The sequence below is a fragment of the Gracilinanus agilis genome, chromosome 1 (assembly GCF_016433145.1).
Source record: "Gracilinanus agilis isolate LMUSP501 chromosome 1, AgileGrace, whole genome shotgun sequence".
NCBI classification, from domain to species: domain Eukaryota; kingdom Metazoa; phylum Chordata; class Mammalia; order Didelphimorphia; family Didelphidae; genus Gracilinanus; species Gracilinanus agilis.
Genome location: NC_058130.1, coordinates 351,250,690 through 351,272,891, shown reverse-complemented (window position 1 = coordinate 351,272,891; position 22,202 = coordinate 351,250,690). Strand labels below are relative to the sequence as shown.

Sequence of the window (22,202 nt, the reverse complement as noted above, 5' to 3'; positions counted from 1 at the left end):
GCAATCTGCTGGAAAAGAGGATGGAATCAAGGGCACATGATCTTGGCCAGGAGAAGGGACACCTTATTATCAAAGACTTGAGGAAAGAAGGGAAGAATGGGTGGTGATATCAAAAAGCAACGTTAGGAACTAAGAGGCATAAGGAAATGAGATCATAAGGAAAAAGACTTGTACAAAAATATTTATAGCTGTGCCCTTCGTGGTGGCAAAAAACTGCAAAAGGAGGGTATGTCCTTCAATTGGGGAATGGCTGAACAAATTGTGGTATATGCTGGTGATGGAATACTGTTGTGCTCAAAGGAATAATGACCTGGAGGAATTCCATGTGAACTGGAATGACATCCAGGAATTGATGCAGAGTGAAAGGAGCAGAACCAGGAGAACACTTTACACAGAGACTGATATACTGTGGTAATATCAAACTTAATGGACTTCTCTACTAGCAACAATGCAATGACCAAGGACAACTATGAGGGACCTATGAGGAAGAACTGTGGGAGTAGAAACACAGAAGAAAAACAACTGCCTGATCACATGACAGGATAGGGATATAATTAGAGATACTGACTAAAAATGAGCACCCTACCACAAATATCAATAATATGGAAATAGTTCTTGATCAATGACACATGGAAAACCTAGTGGAATTGTGCATTGACTATGGGAGGGGATGGGAGGAGGGAAGGGATAGAGCATGAATCCTATAACCATGGGAAAATGCCCTAAATTAATTAAATAAAAACTTTTAAAAGGTGAATAACTTCAATTTTTTTCAGTAAAATTTGAAAAGAGATCTTCAATGGAAAGGGTGTGGGGAGAAAAATGTGTAGGAGTCTTGAAGAGAGAAGAGAAGGTTATGGAACAGCTGCTAGAGAGGAATAAAAGGACTGTTTAGCTCATGCTAAAATCTCTTCCTTGAGGTAAGGAAGAATTTCAGGACAGCAAGGATAAAACCTCACCAAGGGAGCCAAATAACATTCTACCCTGTGGCCACAAAATTAAAAGGAAGAATCACCTGTACTTCTGAATCACTGACCAGGCTTCCAAAGCAAATGAGAGACAACATAATGTACAAATAAAAATAGGCAGCCGAGTTTCCTATTACCAGAATTTCCAACTTTCTGACTTTCCAGAATTTCAGACTTATTCATTGCAGGTCTCCATGACTAATGGAGAATAGAAAAGAAGAAATATTTGCCTATTAATTCCAAAAAATTCTGGCAAAGAGCATTTCAACACCACCTCCTTCTCTTCTTCCTCCACCAGTTCCATCTCATGTAGATTTCTTTCACAGTTATCAGCATGAGAAATGTTCTTGAAGCACCCAGATAAATCCTGAAAATCCCGAGATCATCAGAACCACAGCATTTCCACCAGGCCCTAACCCACAAACACTGCTTTCACTGCAGCAGAAAGATCTGCCCTGCTTTCATGTTATGCAGGCTGCATGTCTTTAGATAACTAAGATAACTTGATATTCAAAATTATTTGTAGTAATTATTGAGAAGTTAATCTCGTTTTAATAGCAACACCAAATCATCTCCATAGAGCGTTTGTTAAAAAAAGCATTTTTTGTAAACCACCCCTATGCTATAAGTATTGCAAGAATTTTTGTCATTTGCTTTTTACAGATGAAGAAACCAAGGCTTAGAGAGGTAAAGCCATTTGCTGACAAGTGTCAGAACTAGGATTTGAATGTAGGTGCCTTTACTCCAGACACCCTTTCTACTCTGTTGCACTGCCTAGACATTCTAAACGGAAATATTACTGAACATCCAAAAGCAGTGCTTTCTGGGCAAACCCATCACCTACTTAGACCCACTCTTCTATTTACATCCCCATCCAAGCAAGTTCATTTTAAAAAATTCTTTACCTTCCATCTTAGAATCAATACTGTGTGTTACTTTGGTAAGGATTGGGCAACTGGGGATAAGTGACTTGCTCAGGTTCACACAGATAGAATGTATTTAAAGTCAAATTTGAACCTGGGACTCCAGGATTGGCTCTCCATCCACTGAGCCATCTAGCTGCCCTCTTCATTTATTTCTCTTATTTATATATGCATATGTCTAGAAGTATGCTGCAGAAATTGCTCTTAGCAAGTCAAAAGAACCCTCTGGGTCTCTGCTCCAAAACCAAGCTGACCCACTGTTTTCAAAGAGTAGTCCAAGAAGTGTAAGCCCAGAAAGGTACCACCAAGATCAAAAGATTATATGAGGATGAGCCTAGCTAAATTCAGAAGGACTCATCACCAAGATTGCTTCTAGAGAGTTGAATTTTTTAGTCACAGCAATTCTCAAAAACCATTTAGAGAGGTTTTAGAGGGATTGCAATCTGTATCAGAGAGAGGACCCATAGAAACAGCAGTGCAGGGAGGCTCAAATGAGACAAAAGATTTAAAACATTTTGCAAACTTGAAAGAATCATATAAATATTAGTTATGATTATTGTTACTATTATTGTGATTAGCCTACAGTTACCAGACCTTCCAGCTAATGATAGCTCTGTCCCTTTAGCCTTCTATCATACTTTTTATTTTATTATTTTGTCATGCAAAACTCACTTCCATATTGGTCTTCTATCATATTTTTGCTGAGCTCATGCAAGGTTTATAGAACAATACAGGGGGTATTGGTGAATGTTTAAGAGACAATAAAAAAGTATGCACACACTTTTAGGTTTACTCTGCATTACTAACTTGTACAAAAATATTTTTTTATAGTGGCAGTTCTTTTTGTAGTGGCAAAGAATTGGAAATTATAGGAATATCTATTAATGGGGGAAATGGCTGAACAAAGTGTGATATATGATAGTGATGGAATACAATTATGCTATCAGAAATAATAGAAAGATGAATTCATAAAAAGCTGGAAAGATCTGCAGGAAATCATGCGGAGCGAAATAGGCAGAACTGGGAGAAGACTGGACACAGTAACAGCAACATAATGTGATGATTTTCTGTGAAAACTTGACTACATCCTAAAAGACTGATGATGGGGAATGCTGTCCACCTCCCAAGAAAGAACTGTTGGACTCGTCTTTCACAATAGTGTATTTATGGTTTTATTTTGGAGTTCTGGTTCTGTATGACTTTGGTCTTACAACAATGACCAATATGGAAGTGTATTTTCCATGACAATAAAAATAAAATTTTTAAAAAAGATATTTTATGTTTTTTGCACTTTGAAGATACCTGTTCTATTTGCCATTCTCCAAACTCCCAATTATCTGCTAGAGAACCAAGACCTACCTCAATAATAGAATGATAGGGTAATGGGTTACTCAACCCCACATAGCAGACTTGTATTTTAACATATCTTCTTCTAGAGACAATGATTTAACTTGAAGAAACATTGTTAATGATGGGAGTTTCAGGGAGATAGTTTGATGGAGTGCCTGGAAAGAGGTGCATCTTTTTCATGAGTCTTATACGGGAAAGCCAGGCATTTCATAGAGTAGATTGTCCTGATCTCTGCCAGGTACTATGAGAATTTAGTTTCTTTCAGTGTATCATTTGTGGATGTCAGAAGCAACTATCTGGATACATCAAAAGAAAAAGTTAGGGCTGGTGAAGGCCACCCGCAATACTCGGCCACTTTTATGTTTTCCTGTATATTTTAAGAGCTACTCTTCACAAAAGGGTGAGAGGGATGGAAAGTCAATGAAAGCCCAATGTGGCATGGGAGATCCTAGCAATGAAGAGCCATTCTGTGGCTTAATTAGCTTCACAAAGGGCTGCCAAAGTAGCCATTTTCCACCTGGGTAATTTGGCATGTTTTTACCATAAGCACAGGGTGGGTTTCATTGATGAAGAAAACGGTTCCTGGCTTTGCAACAATGGAAATTTTATATCGCAGCAGTTGGGGAAGAAAAGGAAGGGGTCAAAGAGTAAATTCCACCCGTTACAACATGTTTTCACCAGCTGAACCTCACCCTTGTGATTAGCAGAGATCAGACAGCAAGGGGCGGGAGGATTGGAGAGTGCAGAAAGAGGAAGGAAGTTTGCACAGGCGTGTCAGGAGAAAATTCATGTGAAATATTTGAAAAAGGTTCACCAAGAAAGACCAATGCTGCTAACTACTGTGCTACTGGGGCCCCTTTTCAATAGTGGGAGGAGTCTCATTCCTCTGGGAAGAACACTGTTCTTGTTTCCATTCTCCTTTCCATTGCTGTCCAGACTTTTATTTCACTTAAACCTATTTATTTTGCTTTGGTGGATTGCCCCTTCCCACCCCTCAACCTCCCCTCATCCCTCAGGGAAGATGTAGGCTGCCCAGTAAAGTAACAAATAAGAAGAGCTCCAAGTTTTTCTTTTGGAAAATAGAGAAGGAAGATGATAAGGGAGAAAGATCATCTTTTCCCACTTGAACAAATTGATGATGACCTGATGTGAGGAATTCCTGAGACAATGACATCATTCTTTCATCTTCCTCCTAAAATGAATTTCCTGGATTATTCGTTGATGATGAGACAATAGTAGCCTCAGTGCTCCTTATGAGATAGTTACACATGCTTAAGTTCCAGCCTCAGAATGGAAAAGAAAAGGCAGTGTGATATAATGGAAAGAGCTTGGTCTCTGGAATTAGAGGACCTGGGTTCAAATCCTGCCTGACATTATTGTGTGACTTTGGGCAAGTTACTTGACCTCTTCAGGCCTCAGTTTTCTGTACAATGTTCAGGTTGAATTACATGTCTTCTCAAGTATCTTCTTGCTCTAGATCTATGCTATTATTATAAGCTAGGTGGTTATTAATGAAGTACAGGAGCAAGAGAATCAGAATTAATCATGTATCTCCTGGGGGCAACTAGATGGCTCAATGGATTATGAGCTAGGGCTAGAGATGGAAGGTCCTGGGTTCAAATCTGGTCTTGGACACTTCCTAGTTATGTGACCCTGGTCAAGTCACTTAACCCTCATTGTCTAGCCCTTGCTATTCTTCTGTCTTGGAACTAATATACAGTATTGACTCTAAGATGGAAGGTAAGGGTTTAAAAAATGTCTGTCCATCCATCCATTCATCCATCTGTCTATCCATCCATCCATCTGTCTATCTCTCTGTCTATCTATCAAACTATATCTCCCATGCCTTGACCCTACTACCGCAAAAAAGACAATAGAAGTATGGACCAAAATTCATTAGTTTGAACATACACTAGCTCCAACAAGTCATGATTCACAGTTCCTTCTCAAGAAAGCCAGATACTAAAGGCATCTATGGAAGTAATTTCAGGGCCTATGAAAACCAAAATATTAGTAAGAAAGAGAAACCAAAAGAAAATGGGTCAAAATAATTTCTGTGGTTCCTATAGCATTTCCAGTGGAGATTTAAAAAAGATCGAGCCTCAGTTTCTTCATCTGTAAAACTAGATAATAAAAATTACACTACTTATCTCATAGCACTATGGTATCAGATGAGGCAATATGTGTATAAATGTTATAAAAATGTAAGCTATTATTAACACTGAGTGTGGTATAGTGAATAGAGAGCTGGCTTTAGAAACAGAAAGACCTGAATCCAAGTCCTGTCTCTAACTCATATTGACTGTGTGACTGTAGACAAATCTAATTAACCTCTCAGTGTCCCCAGAAAAACACCTTCAAAGATGCCAAGAAGGTGCTAACCTGTTTTGGTAGAAGCAGTTTCCTCACTGGGAAATACCAATGAAATCACAGGGCCGGACCAAATATCATAATTATAATAATGAGGAAGAAGAATCTAACATGATAGTTGGAATAGATATACATCAATAACTAACATTTACCTGGGCTCTAGGTTTTGGTGACATTCTCTCTCTCTCTCTCTCTCTCTCTCTCTCTCTCTCTCTTTCTCTCTCTCTCTCTCTCCCCCTCTCCCTCTCCCTCTCCCTCTCTACCTCTCCCTCTCACTTCCATCCTTCCCTGCTTCTCTCCCTCCCTCCCTCAGCATTATATTAACCAAAAAATGAAGTGAGATAAAAGTGTCAGCAGACAAGACAGAGCTTCAAAGAGGTGCACGGATATTACTCCTTGCAGGAAGATTTGGGCATTTTATTTTCAAGAGTAGTCAGGGTGTTCTCCTAGTCCTTTGTTAACATTTATCTTTTTGTTTTTCTGTTTCTGTGGTGCCGATATAGCGTAGGACTTATGTGCCATTTACTTTTTCATTAAAGGCTCTCTATCACCTGACTTGACCTTATTTCTCCTACCTTTTCTTCCTCTATTCCTAACACAATCCCACTACTTCAGTTAGACTCCTCTTTTTTACTGTCAACCACAAGGGTTTACTGGAGTCCACCATTGCCAGCTAGTTGGAGGCAACAGTTAAAATTTCAATATGAGCATTAACAACTCAGAAAAGGGAAAATATTACAGATCAGGGTTTTGGTTTGTTCTTGTTGATGTATAGGTTTAAGATAATAATGAAGAAAATGACAATAATATAGATTAAACTAGAAAGTGCTCGGTCCATTCTCCCCCCCTGGATATTTGATAATTAAACATTTACCTCCACATACCTGTGGCCCCTAACCACCTACAACATGCCATTATTCCTTCTCCCTTTGTTCAGTGTTCCCTTTGCCACTCTTCCTCTCTACTAATCAAAAATCAACACTTCTTCCAAGATTTGTCAAATTCCATGTCCGCCAAAAGATTTTTGAGATCTTGCTCTCAATTGTTTTTTGAATAGTAGTGTTCCCCTAATGAAATCAAAAGCTCTCTGAGAGCAGAGGCCCAATTCAATTCAATTCAATTCAATTCAGTCCAATAAACAATTATCAAGTACTCACCATGTGCAAGGTATTGTGGCAAATGATGTGCAAGAATTATGTTTCTACTTTTACAGTATTCCTCACTATACTAATAGTGCTGAACTTGGCAAATTCTTGCTAATTTGAATTGAGATTCTAAGATCATTTTACTTAACTTAGGGCTCTCCCACTAAGATCATTAACATAGGATATTGAAAGCATTCCATAAAGCCCAAGAAACTGAATTGTTAAGAAAACTCACAAAAGGTGGGCAACCTTGTGAAATCATGCCTACTCTTTCAAATTCAACCAGGAGTTTGTCTACTTATCACTGTGGGATCCATGCTGTTCTCTACTACAGTTCAGAGAAGAAAACAAAGAAAATCCCCATATTTGATTTAAACTGTAAGAGAAATGTTAAGTAGTCAGAATGTAATTATTGAAATTGGAGTATGGCCAGGAAACTAGGGAGAAACCTCAAAGTCCTGCCAAAGCTTCTGTGGGTAACCACAACTGGTCAGAATCTCCTCTTTTATGTCTCATCTAAAACACAGCTCTTCCTATACCACCATGCCTCCCAGAAAACAAGGCCACTCAAGGAGTATTGATTCAGAGGAAAGAGAGTTACCTCCCAAGTCACCCACAAGATTTCTGAAAGAACAATGTTTGGTTTGATTTTTGACAAATCTGATTTTCTGGTGAGGTGTTGGTCATCAGAGGGACCCAAGGTGAGGGTCACGTTAAACCACTGGAAATCAATCATAGGAAACATAGTGAACATGAGGTTTGTCTTGCTAAGCATCTAAGCTAGACTATGAAGCCTGGAATGTTTTCACCAAATTAATAACCAACATTTTATTTTCTCTTCATTATTTGCTCTTTACTGATCAGTACTTTGGGAATGCAACTACCCCAAAGAATCTATGGATAGTAGATGGGTATCTGTACCAGGATGAATGGTGGAAGGTCTAGAATCAGTTTTATCTCTTACTTCATTCTGGAGTTCTTCTAATGTCCCTGCTTTTTATAAGCCTTCTTGGTGGCATATGTGTAAGCAAAAACATCATTGTAACAAATCCTTCCTCTTTGCCTAGGTGAGATCACTTGAAGGAGAATAGGACATGTTCAGAACTTAGAATTCCTCAGCATGTCAAAGACACTGACTCCATATTTCTTCATCTAACTCTGCTTCAAATTTTCTCTTCATCAGTTTGAGTGCTAAGGATTCATTAACTTTCATGACCTGGGGAACTCTCATTACCTGGCAAACAATAATAGAAAATAACATGACTCAAATTCACCGTTATGCAGATATCCTTATTTGGCAAGCACTAGGAACCTCATGTGCTCAGATGTCCAAAATATGAAATATTTTGTTATTGACAGTAAAGACATCTTGAAGAAAAAAAAAAGAAGATAGCCTCAGATTTCCTTACTTCTGACCAGTCCAAAGCAACCCACTGAGGAGGACAAGACTGGTTGTTGCAGGGTTCTTTTTCAATGGGTCGATGGGTTAAACAGCTACTGTAGTCCAGTGTCTCCTCCTCAGAAGGTCCAATCTTCCTGATACAGAGCACTGTCCTCGTGCGCATTCCACCATCACAGGTCTTGCTGCACTCCAACCAATCCCCAATAAACCACCTGTAGCACCAAGTAGGAGAAACACAGAGAAGTATTTCCTAAGTGCAGCAGCAATTTTCAGCTGAATTGCAAGCAATTTCATAAAGAGACCAAATCCACTTTCAAGCACATCTATCTGGAAAGAGTAAGGTATGCAGGGTGGTTGAAATGATTTCTGGACATGCACTCACACTAAGGGATTACCATGAAACTCAAGAACTATCCCTTAGCACTGGGGACAATAGTCGTCTATGGCTCATCACCTAATATTTAAGGGCCAGTAAGGGAATGTGGAGGGATAGATAGCAGCACAAATTTCTCTCCATTACTTGGGAAACAACTCTGAGATATTGTGATATTTTCATATGGAAAACATCCCTGGAGTTTTCTAATATTCTATTTCAGCATTAAATCCATGAGGATCTGACAAATTCCTTATAGTCTAAACTTGAGGTTATACTTAATATATTGGTTCACAATAGACTTTACTATTATTATCATTATTTGGAATTGCTTCATTCTCTAGTACAATATTACCAAACAGCATGCATCATTTTTTTAAGCAAAAGAAATTGGTCAGTTCAAAGTCTAAACACTTTAAAATCAGTATTTGCTTTAAGGATGAATTTCATTTGTTGATGTTTCAAAAACCATCACACAGCATTTTTGAGATCTCTTATTCTGAATCAATCTCCAAAGGAGATTAAAAAATATTTTCAAATTTTCTTTCTTCCTTTAATTTTTGCTTTTCACAAATGAGGATTATGTCATTAGGGGAGGAAATGTGTGCTTGCATACTGAAGATGATAACTTGTATGCCAGCCATACTAAAACTCTGATTCAGTTGCCAAGAACAAAGAAAAACAGTGATTTCATCACTAAGATTGGGAGATAAAACAGAAATGTCTACTCAGTCATAGAAAATTCAGTCATACCACCTCCAGCCATGATCTCATTAGATAGCATATTGTATGAAGGGTCCAACTTTGACATTCCTTCAATATAAGACCTCTAAATTAAACACAGGTGCAGACAGAATTGGTGCTGGTGATTCAGTAGGTGTTTCTGTTTTTCTGTCTCCCTTAGTCAGTGCCACCTCTGACTTTTCACTCTTTGTCCAGTCTAGTTTTGCTATGAGTCTGTCTCTAATATTGTAGCCTGGATGTATCACCACAGCCTTCAACTTGGAATGCATGAAAATAAACTTATTAATCACCCTCTCAATTTCCCTTCTGCTTTCACCACTGATTTTATACTCTTTCAACCCTTCAAGGCCTGATCCATTAGCCTACTGACTTTTCTTGTTCACAAAATTATTCTTTCTTCTATATACTTGAAGTGTTGAGTGGCTTAAATGGTTATTTAAAAATTTTTAACTACTGCAGGCCATAATGGGCCTTGCTGATGGACTGCTTTTTCATCCAAAGGAAAACCTAGCTAAGTTTTAGATGCAGGAATGATGGGTTCTTGGCAGGAGACTAAGGACATTTGATGAGGGCCAAGAAGGCTATACGTACATGGAGACAAACAGATCTGATTGTGAGGGCTTTCAACAGAAAATGGCAGAGTAATGAATAAATAATACATCTTCTTTTGCTATCACACAATATAGGCTATGAAATCTAATTAAAAAATAATGAATAGCTGACATTTATATAGCACTTATAGGTTTACAAAGTGCTTTACAAACATTAGGTTTTGTTTTTTTTTCTCACAATATCTCTGGCAGGGAGATGCTATTACTATCTCCAGTTTAAAGATGAGGAAAGATGCAGACAGAGGTTAAGTGAGTTGCCCAAGTTCACACAGTTAGTAAATGTTGGAGGCAAAATCCAATCTCAGGTCTTCTTGACTACAAGTCCAACACTATCCACCTAGTCACTTGTGAGGATGGCTGCCACACATATACCAAGAAATTCCTTTGTACCAAATAACTGGCTTGTTCAGTTCCATTTAGCAAACGATCGGTTTAGCAAATTCAGTTAATCTAGGTTTACAGAGTTAAAATCTTGACTAATCATAATGTGCTGGAGGTTGATGAAGGGGAAAGAGGAAGGGTATCACATCCTGAGACCACACTCCCATTGATTGCCTGAATGTTCCTCTTTCCACTCAGGCTCGGAGCTTGTATTTCTATTCAGAACCACCTTAATCACAATCTTCTCACACTAACTCCTCATGAAGAGGTCCAAAACTCCACCAAAGACCTCATGCAAAAAAAGAACTACATTGTTAATACTAATGCCTTTAGATGTCTGTCCATACACAAATGCACACATGGGTAATAAACAAATAAAATAGAAATCTTATTGCAAAGAAATAAACTTGACCACGTTCACTATTACTGAGACATTGTGGGAACAAAGTACAGTAGTAATAATAATAATAATTATAGTTATAATAATAGCATGTATAAAGCACTTTAGAGTTTTTAAAGCACATGTTATCTCATTTGTTCCTCACAACAACCCTATGAGGTAAGTGCCATTAATATCTCTGATTTACAAATAAAGAAACTGAGGCTGAGAGACTCGGGGTTAGTCACGTAGCTCAGTAAGTCCAACACTGGACTCAAACTCTGGTCTTCCCGACTCCAGGTTTGGCACTTTTTCTATTGTACCACTGCCATTTCTTTTGTAGTTGCCATTTACAGTGGAAGGTACATCTTATTTAAATAGAGTGGGCAAAAGTGTCAATGGATCAGCATTTTGCATCAAAAAAGATCTAGTCTATGAGGAAAATGAAGAAACAGAAGGAATAAGCATGTGGCTGAATTTGAGTTAGGAACAAAGGAGGGAGAAGCAAATGATATTGTCCTAGGGGTGGAGAGGATTATAGATCACTAATCAGAAGGAATCAACAGATGAAGAGTCTGGGAAATAAGAATGGATGAACCAGGCATGAAGGCTAGGGCTCTCTCTCTCTTCTAAAAGTAGGCACTTGAGGAATTCTTGACTTGCCTTAATAATGACTTCATTTTCAAAGGATGGAGAAAATGATAAGAGGAATTGTTATTATGATCTTTTTTGGACCAATATGGAAAAACTAGCCTATCCAAGTACAGGAACCTGAGGAGTAACTAAACTCAATATCTTTGACTGAGTTCACAAGAGATAAAATAGGGGAACTTGGCCATAGCATTTCAAGTACTTTAAATATGGGGAAAGTGGTTTCAACGAGTTAGAAAGGGTAAATAATATTTCGCATCCTGACATCTTTAGTGGAACTTAGTTCAATAGGTAGATGTTTTCAAAAACAAAAATTTGACAACAAAAATAACAATGATTCTGATGAGTGAATAAAGAAGAAGTTATCTCTGAAGACATAAATATGGATGCAAAGGGAACTCATACTGATTCAGATTTTTAAAGACATGTACAAAAGATTGGAAGGAAGGAAAAATAACTAAGAATGAATACAAAAAGGTTAAATGTTCACATAAGAATATCTCCAGAATGAACTGAAAATAATGAAAAAGACTTCTTTGATTATGTTGAGAGCAAATCCCTATCAAATAAGGAATATAACCAATCTGTTGGGGTCCTGTTCCTTATTCAATAAGCATCTTAGAGGCAGTCAATCAGCAGGTAGTCTGAACTGTATCCCCCATCCTTTATCAGCCACAAGAGCATTATGATTAGGAATATTGGCTAACCTGGCTTGCCTGAACTGATTTAGATTGTTTGCTAAATTGTTAGCTTACTGACTTTGTATTATTAACCATTAAAGTAGCTGACAAAGTCAGTTATTGGGTCTTTTTTCTGTCTATTGAGTGATGGGACTTAATCAGTAGTAAGTGTTTACTGAAGGCAGGCATTGTGTTAGGTGCTGGAAAAAAAAATGAGGCAGTTACTTCTCTTGAAGAACCTACATTCTACTAGGGGAATGCATGCTCTCAGATTTAGGAGACATGCAAAAGTTTTGGAAGAGGCACTAGAAACTGAAGAAATCAGGATATCTCTTCTCATGAAAGAAATGTACTTGAGCTGAACACTAAAGAGAAATGAAGTTCCTAGGATAAGCTACATTCCAGAATATTGAAAGAAATTGGGGGCATGATTACTGAATTGCTATCAGTGATCACCAGAAAAATTGTGGAGGATGAGAAGAGGTACCACAGGACTAGGGACTGGCAAAAGTAGTGTTGTTGTTATTGTTGCTTTTAAATAAAAGAATATAGATTTTCCAAACTATAGGCTAGTAAGATTGGTATTAAGTCCAATAAAAATCTACAACACTTCATAGATTTGGAACTGGAGAAAGAGTTCTCAAAGGTCACCAAATTCAATAGCCTCATTTTACAGAGGAAGAAACTGAGGCCCTAGAAAGATAAATGATTTACTCAGTCACATCCAGCAGGTGTGTAAGCCAAGATTTGAACCCAGGCCTTTCTGGTTTCAAATCATATGCTCCATCCACAGCACAATAAGATTTTTTTTATGATCATATAAAAAGGGAAGCAGTAATTTCCATGGGGTAGTATATGTTCACCTAGAGAACAAATTCTGCCACATTATTCTTACTTTTTTTGATCAAGGTTACCAAATATATATTGATAGTTCAGGGAAATGCCATAGTTATAATATACATAAAATACAAAGGCATTTGACAAAGTTATATTAGACTTGTAGACAAGATGGAGAAATGTGGGCTGGACAGTCCAGATAGGTAGACTAAGATTTAGTTGAATGACAAGAGTGTTGATTAATGTATCGATGTCAACTTAGAGTGAAGTCTCTAGTGGAATGGCTTGGGAAAGGTGTTTGGTTTTGCTCAAGATTTTTATCAATGACTTGAATGAAGGCATAGATGGTATGCTTGTCAAATTCACAGATGACGTAAAGCTGACAGGGATACCCAATATGTTAGATGACAGAATTGGGATCCAAAAAGCTCTTAAAAGGCTAGAGTGGCTGGCTGAATCTAATTAGGTGAAATTTAATAAGAATAAATATAAAGTCTTACCCTCAGGTTAAAGAACTGAGTTGAACAAATAGAGAACTGGAGATATGTGGTTAAACAAGAGTTTATATGAAGGAAGTCTTGGGGGTTTTACTAGATTGTAAGCTCAACATGAGTCAATAGTGTCCCATTACAATTACAAGAGCCAATAGGTTCTTGTTCAGTCATTTTTCAGTTGTATCCAACTCTTCATGATCCCACTTGGGGTTTTCTTGGTAGAGATACTGGAATGATTTGCCATTTCCTCCTTCTCTAGCTAATTTAACAGATAAGGAAAAGGAGGCACAAAAGGTTAAGGGACTTGCTCAGAGTCACCTAGCTAGGAAGTGTCTGAGATCAGATTTGAACTGAGGAAGATAAGTCTCCCTGACTCTAAGCTTGGCGCTCCATCCACTGAGCCACCTAGTTTCCTTTGGGATCTGAAGTTACATTAACAGTGTTCAGAACAAGAGAGGTGAAGGTCTTGCTCTGGTCAGAAGATGTCAGAGGTTGCTGTAGTTTGTTCTAAAGCCCTTGTTTGGAAAGGATACTGGAAAACTGGGGTAGCATCCAAAAGAAGGTGACCAGGATAAGGAGAAGACTTAAAATTAAGCCACAGAGGGATCAGTTATACTGCTTGACTCCAAATTTGGAGTCCTAGCTAGAGGTTTGCAAAGAAACATCATTAGTTTCTAGGTAAAGGGAAAAGAGTTCTTCAACAATCAGAGGTGTCTAAAGTGTAATAATGGAGTCAGTCCCTCAAGAGGCAGTAGGTTTCTGTTCCCTAGAGGTCATCAAAACAAAGACTATATAGAGCAAATGGTTCTATGAATTTATGAACCAGACTCATTATCTTGAGTGAGGTTCACACCTGAAGTCACTGAAGTTAGGAAGCCTTCTCCTACCCAGTTCACACTCTCAGCTGCCCACACTAAGAAATATCTTACAAAAAGCAAGGTAAAAACATGAGAACCCAGGATAAACATGCTTCAGAATATGATTTCCAAATAAAGCAAAGTCTTGATAAATTACCAAGACAACTGAAAGCCTCAGCTGTATAGAACTTTATTTCTGTTTTGCAAATATCTGAAAAATAAAAGAATACAAGAAAACGCTCTGTATTTATTTAAAAACAATAACACTTTTAACCCATATCCATAGGCAGCACACAGATTTTTAGTTCAACCTCCAATACTTCCTACACACACAGCACAATCATGGTTGATGATTGAAACAACTGCTAACATGTTTGAAATGACTATAAGATCCTTAAGCATCAAAGATTCAAATTTGTTTATTAAGCAGGACTAAGCATTAATCCATTTCAGATTTTTAATGACTATTTGAAGCAAAAGAGATTTCTGTTTAATCCCCAGTAAAGCATAAAATTAAATTAATCTAATCAAAACATTTCATGTGCTAAGTATTTTAGTAATTGATATTTTGCCCTAGTTTTTTTTCCATTAATATAAAGAAGAACATTCCTGAAGTTTAACTAAATGTGAATATGTCAGTTACCTCACAACTTTATTGTTTTCATGATATTTCAAAACTATTTGACAATTTAAAGTACTGCACAAGAATAATATCTCCATATAATTTTACTATCTGTGAAATATCCTTTATATTCAAACAATATAGTGAAAAGTCAACTCTGAGTTCACCTCCATGAGGTACTAAATTTCTATTCTAATTATATCACCTAATAATGATTCCTCCCTTTCTTTCTTGCCTTCTATCCCAACCTTCTTTTTCTATCCAGAACCATCTGGCTTGGTGAATTATTTTTTAATCTAGATAATTAAGTGGAAGCACTCTTGAATGGCAGCTAGACATTGCACTAAGTCTGGAGTCAGGAAAACCTCAGTTAAAATCCAGCCTATGTGACCCTGGGAAAATCATTTAATCTCTCTTCACCCGAGTTTCCTCAACTGTAAAATAGAGATAATAATAACATTCACCTCACACAGTTTTCTGAGGATCAAATGAGATAATATTTGTAAAGTGATTAGTATGATATCTACCACCAAGGGAGAATTTTTTAAATATTTATTTCCTTCCTTGGGTATTCCCAGGCAAGGGAATGTCATTCTTCCTTAGTAGTTCAGTCTCTGGGCTCTCCAGTGCCATCCCAAATAAAAAGTAAATTTTTCAGTTTAAAAAGGAAGCCACTTTTTCTTGTTTGATTCATACAAATTTCCCTTTCCTTATCTCTTCCTATTCCCCTGTCATTTTCTTTGCCCTTCTAAACTTCCATTATTTGAAATTTTTTATATTGTTAATTGATTGAAACATAACTAAAATATTCTCCTATACAGAATTCCATTCCATGAAAAAATTAACCTCTGACATAGTCACCAAATGTTAGGACTAGAAGGAACATTAGAAATCATCTCATCTAAATTTTACATATAAGGAAACTGAAGGCCTAGAAAGATCACAAAAATGACTGGACAGGAGCTGGGAATAGGACTAGTTCTCAATTTCCTACCCAGGATTCTTTTCCTGAGTATTCAGCCAACATCTCTTTTCCTTTCTTCTCCACCCTCCTCAAGTCTTTTTGATTCCAGGAAGCTTATCTTGACTCACCCTACCATTGTATCTCTAAGATGCCAAAATAATCAGTACATTTAGTTTAAAAATAATCAAGCCAATTATCTGGCACTGTATAGACAAAACCACATGCCATTTAACAGAATTACCCTGAAAAGATCTTTTGGGTATTAAAGAGACATAGTCTTGGTGGAAAAAATTATTGAAGGGCTAGATGAATCCAATTTTCCTACACCTGAAATTTAATTAGAAACAAACATGTGGATGGTCCAAAAAAGACAGTAATTTCATGTAATTTAACATATATTTGTCTTTTTGAGCCTGTAAGTATCTGAAAACTGGGACTTTGTCATTCATTAATATCATAATAGCTAGCTGTATAGTATCTAGAAACTAAGGGTATTTACTCATTTAAGAAAAATGTTGTGTAATTACAACCTCTAAGAAAAAAATCAAATGGCAAACTTTTCATAAGATGGATTCAAATTAAAAAAAGAGGGAGGTAGAACCAGATTTGGAGAAGATCTTTATCTATTACTCAGTCAAGAAACATTTATTAAGCATCTACTACAAGCAGGGCAGTGGTTCCTGGAGAGACAAAGAAAGGCAAAAAACAGTTCTTATACTCAAAAACATCACATTCTAATGGGGAAGATATTGTGTAAGCAATTAAGTACTAGCAATATACACAAGACAAATGGTAATAATCAACAGAGGGAAGGTATTAGCATTAAGGTGGATAGGGAGAGGCTTATTGTAGAAAGTAAAATTTTAGCTGGGACTTCACCAAAGCCATGGTTATATATCCCTACAGAAAATAATTTTATATATTTGTCTACTTAGACATGTATATTGTATATATTTTTCCTATTCTGACAAACTTAGTATTTTCTTCTGAATATTCTTATCTGCCTTCCATGTGATCTCCTTTAGAACTTCACTGTCCTTCAGTATATTAGTGTTCCTGATACCATTCCATCCCCTCCTCAATACCACTTTATTTAAGGGGACTAAGAAGAAAGAAGAATAGGATACTTGGCATTATTCAAGGACTAAATAAATGTTTTCTGAACTTGAACTGAATTTAAATGATAATTTTTAGCTATAGTTATTAACCCAGGTAGATTTCAATTAGAATCACTACTATTTTTTTGCATTTAAAAATATTCAGTATTTTTTACTTTTTTATGATTTTAGAAAAAGATATAAAAGGAAAAATAACAATTATCAGACTCCTGAAAGAAATGAAAGAATAGCATTTAAGCTTAAAAAATCAGAAGACCAAATAGAACAAGTGTAACCAAGAACACTAATATTTTAATGGAGTTGACCATAGGCCAAAACTAATACTTAAAATCTTGATGTTTAAGGAGTTATCTTGATGGATAGAGACTCCCCAATACATAGAAATATGCTAAAAGTATTTTTAAATGGTAAAGGATTAGGCTTTCTTTTCTTTTTTTAACTTCTTTTGTTTCAGAGTTTCTCTTGAGATACATTTCCCCATGTAATTGGCATGAGAAAAAACTGTGAGAAAAAAAACTGAATGTATAAACTCAACTCTTTGTAAAACTTACATTCTTGTACTTTACTATGTCTGAGTCTGGGGGAGAATTCATTATGTAGGAATCACATTTCAAGAAGAACTAACATAGAACTATAAGCATTTTGGAATGAATATTTACACCCATCACCCTAGATTACTCTGTTGTATTAGTCAATCACCAGCATCCTAAACTCTCTGGAATTTAATAACCGAGCCAGATTAACTGGATAGTGGGAGATATAAAATAATTGCTGACTTTAACAAAAGCACTTTTCTTGTCACAACTCTGGGGGTCAGGGAGTTTAATAATTACTCCCATTTTACAGACTTACACAATTATCCCAGGGAAAATGCAAAGAAATGCAATAAACTAGTTCTATTAAGAAAAAAAAGTCTGAATTCTTTTTCTTGTCTACTAAAAGCTGAGGATTTTGTACCCATCTATCAGTCCATTGTAGCTATCATTAGGATAAGGTGTTATTACATGAGAAAACTTTCATTCTTTGTCTCAGGATTCAGTGAAACTTGAAATGAATGAATTCACCTGCTTTACATTCTGATTGTTTTTTTCTTTCTTCAGTTCTATGTTGGTATGATCAGTAAAGCAGAGACTAAAAACTGGGAGTAAGGAAATTGTACCTTTTCAATAAGGTACCCAAAAAAAGAGGGCAATGTTCTGTTATCAGGCAAAATTTCCAGGCAGGATCCTAGCTTTATGATCAGCTTTCTCTTTAGCAATCTCATCATGCTGTCTCCCCTACACAAAGGTTTCTTTCCATTTGTAGTAGTAATAATAATAATAATAATAATAATAATAATAATAATAATAATAATATAATAATAGTTAACATTTATGTAGCGCTTACTCTATTCCAGGCACTGTGCTAAATGCTTTTATAAATAGTTTCCCCTTTGGTCTTCATAACAAACCTAGAGGAAGGGGCCCAGAGTCACCTAGCTAGTAAGTCCCTAAGGCTGGATTTGAATTTAAGTTTTCTTGACTCCAGACCTAGTGCTCTAACCAGAGTCATCTAGCTGACTCTAAAAATTTGTAAAGAATAGGGATGGTGGCCCATTGAAAGGAGGCTCCATTTTATAACCACCAAATCCCAAATAGCATCTGTAGAATAGGGTGTCCTTTGACTTATTTTTACAGTGATTCTTTACCTCTATCTCCACAATATGCATCTAATTTAGAATTACAGGATTAGCAAGTCTGCCAACTGACCATCACAGTGTTCATCAAAGACATCAACTTTATGCTAAAAGGATGTACTGTCATAAGATGACAGAGCTCACAATGGAAGGATAAGAAGAAGCAATAACATCTCATGTCAGGGATTTCCAAATCTTGGCAGAAATCTTCAGGATTTCCCCATGGCCTCTGAGTGTCACATCTATCAACTAGATCACTAGACCTACCTTTTTTCCTACAGGGTACAAAATCAGAAGACAGAGGAGTGTGTTTCCCCCTTGCCTCTTGCCCAAAGTTCAACTGATTATAGATTCACTAAAAATCCATCTTTGGGGCCACTGTCTGAGATCTCTGATAAAACCCAAATCTTGTGCCTAATAAAAGGAAAAAATTAAATTGCCCTCTCCTTTGACTGTTCTTGTTTTCCTACTCAGTTGAATTTACGTATATCACAAAGAATATACCTCACAAATTTATAAGTAAAAGCCTTTAATATTCTTCCTTGAGTAGCTGAAGAATTATTATATTCTCTTGTACTTACTCAGGCGGGCAAGGTTCAATGTTGCAAGCACGCTGGTTTTCTGGTGGTTTGCTATCAGGGTCACAGTAATTGTTCTGGACGATGGAGTTATCATCTAGCCTTTTACACACCGCCTCTTGCTTCTGGATACCTTGAGAGGAGAGATACCATTAACTGGAATATAATTTCATTTCCACTAAATGCTAAGAAAATTCTTCCTGAACTGCTGCTGTCTCACTCTCAGAGATATCACCTCTCTACAATAGCTTTAAGCAACATCACTGGACTGGAATTTAGTATTCTGTTTTCAAGCAAACAATTGAATATATTCATAGATTTAGCTATTCATGTTTACATATTCTTTCTCCTTCTTTCTCTTAAGGGAAAAAATCACAATACATCTCTAATTTCTTAAGAAAAAAATGGGAGTGTGCAAAATTATGCAAAATTGCTGATTATGTTTTAGTTTAAAATAAAATAGTAGTAGTATAGATCTGATATTTTCTGGAACATATTCCATCAATTTAATCATTGTAAAGAACAGAGAAGAAGAAAAGCACAATAAAATACAATAAAAATGAAAAAATTTGAAGAAAAAAAAAAAGAAAAGCACACATCACATTCCATTAATGTCTCCATGGCTCCTTTCCATTTATAGAACTCTATCTCTAACAGAGCATGGAAGACTTAAGATATTCTTTCAATTTCATCATTCCAACAAGGAGTTAAGTAATAAAATGCTAGTTTCTTCACAGAAATTAAAAAGCTTATGGTGCCAATGCTTTGAAGACATCTGAACATCAGAAATAAATTTTCCTTCAGCTAAGCAATTTGAATCTGATTGACTTCAAACTGTTCACAGTTGTTAAAGCTGAACTTAATTCTTTTGTGCATTAGTATCCCAAACACACACCCCATTCTTAAAAAATATTTTATGTGACCTGCTCACCAACCAGAAAATCGCCTGATAGAAAGATCTTTGAGAAAATTAAAAACACATGATGATTTTTTTTACTTGATTTATAAAACAGTTTAAAAAGCAAATAGATATTCTTAAAACTTGCTTAAAGTAAGTGCTCAATTCTATTAAGAAACAAAAGTCCCTTGTGACTACATTTTGGCCCAAGCATTTCTCTCCATGTCCAAGAATCCAGAATTTACAGAACCAAAAAAGTGAGAAAGTCAAGATATCAGACAGGAGCCAGTCAAGTACCACAAAAAGGTCTTAGGCCAAAGGGGTGGCATGTTACTCATGAAATTGAAAGAGGAAAAAAAATCAACCTAAAAACATCAGGGAAGGCTAAATTACCCTGAAAGTGACAAGAGCTGTATTAGCATTATGGAGTAAACCACAACTTCACACCTACCTTGCCCCTACACAATCCCTCAATTGTTTCTAAATCCCCAGAAGAGCAGAGCTTGATCCTGGTTTGGGTAAATCAAGCTGAAACTTGATCTTTCAGGGTAGGAAACCTGTTGCCTAAAGTGTTAGGCACCAAATGCTTTCCCTAAAATCCCAGCACAATCCTGGAACTACTCAGTTTGCCCAGAGCCTGGAGGCCCCCAGAACTTTCCCTTATGCAGGCCTTGGCCAAAGCTCCCTTATAACTTAAGGGGGGGGGGGAACAGGAAAAACCATCAAGCCCACCAGGCTAGCTAGGTTAACTCCCTGTGGTGTTTGGGGGTGATGGGAGAGATAAGCTGAAGGAAGTAGTTTTTATGGTCTGCAAGGACTCAAGGTTCTTACTGAGTACCTTAAGGCAAAAGAAATTTCTTTTCTTTTTTAGTAAGTTGGTTGTTATTTTTTAAAATACAAACAACCAACATAATTAAATGGTATAATGTCCTAAGTATCAATGCATGTCCCTTTTCTCCCTCAAAGATATTCAAACATCTCAATTTGTACAAGGGCAGCTTGGAGTTTTTTAGCTACTGAAATTCAGATTTCTTTTGAGGGAAGATATGATGATTCACCTCAAACACATCTATTAGCAATTCACAGATGTTCGACACTATTCATTGGCTATCTCTCCACTGTGTCATCCCAGTGGGCAGATAACTCACTCACTCCATGGAGACCATCTTTTAGACAGATAGCTCTATCATTAGTCATAAGGACATGAATATGAACTACCACTCTGGGTCAGGACACTGGTCCATATAGTGGGGTCCTATTGAAGGGGGAAGATACAGCAAGCAGAGTGGGGATTAATGAGGGACAAGGGATCCATGGAAAGGAAAAGATTTGTCTTAAAATCAATCCCACCAAATCATACTTTCTTTCAAACATCTGGGAGGTGATGAAAATCTATCTAACCCAACATTGCAGTTATTCCTTATAAACAGATAAAAATTTCTACCAGCAGAAATGAGACTGGTACCACCCAATATGATTTTACCACTCAACAAAACAAAAATATTTCAGTACTCTCAATCTGAGAAAATAACTCTTTTCTCATTAAATTAGCACATATGTAGAACTGGTCGAATTTGACTTTAAAAGAAATAATCCTTTAATTGAAAAGCAGGGTCACTACAGACTCTATCAAGGACAAGATAATGATGCTAGCAATTGAATTTATTAGTGTTTTAAAGCTTTAAAACTTGACATACAGGATCTAATTTAGTCCTCAGAACAGCTCTGTGGCATAGGTCCTATAGGTATTATCCCAATATATAGATGAAATAACCATATTTCATAAAACTCTTCATAGTCAAGAATGGACTGCACCAATAACCTAAGTGATTTGTTTATGGGCACATAGTTAAGTATTGAATCAGGATTCAAACTCATGTCTAGGGAATCAAAGATTTATAGCTGGAAAGGCTCTCAGAGGTCATCTGGTTCAAAGCCTCAGGAAACTGAAGTCCAGGGATATTAAAGAGTTTGTCCCAGGTCATGGAGAGAGTAAAAAAACAGGATTCGATAGTAGCTCCTCTGATTCTCAATTCATCGTTCTTTCCACTGAACCACATTGCCTTCCTGATTTCAAAGCCAACATTCTTTCCTCTACCAAATACTGTTGATAAAAAAGATGATTTTCAAATCCTTTTTTTGAAAAAAATTTTTTTTACCAGCCATAGAATTTCAGAGTGTA

General features: G+C 36.7%; 1 protein-coding gene across 1 annotated transcript in view; it reads right to left on the bottom strand.

Moving 5' to 3' along the window:
• ADAMTS6 (ADAM metallopeptidase with thrombospondin type 1 motif 6) overlaps positions 1–22,202 on the bottom strand; it is a 346,468-nt gene that overhangs the window by 24,592 nt on the left and 299,674 nt on the right. The window contains exons 21-22 of the mRNA XM_044663590.1: positions 19,126–19,255; positions 8,166–8,370 (exon numbers count right to left, since the gene is read on the bottom strand). Of these exons, the coding sequence (XP_044519525.1) occupies positions 8,166–8,370; positions 19,126–19,255 (335 nt within the window). The remainder of the gene's footprint in view (positions 1–8,165; positions 8,371–19,125; positions 19,256–22,202) is intronic.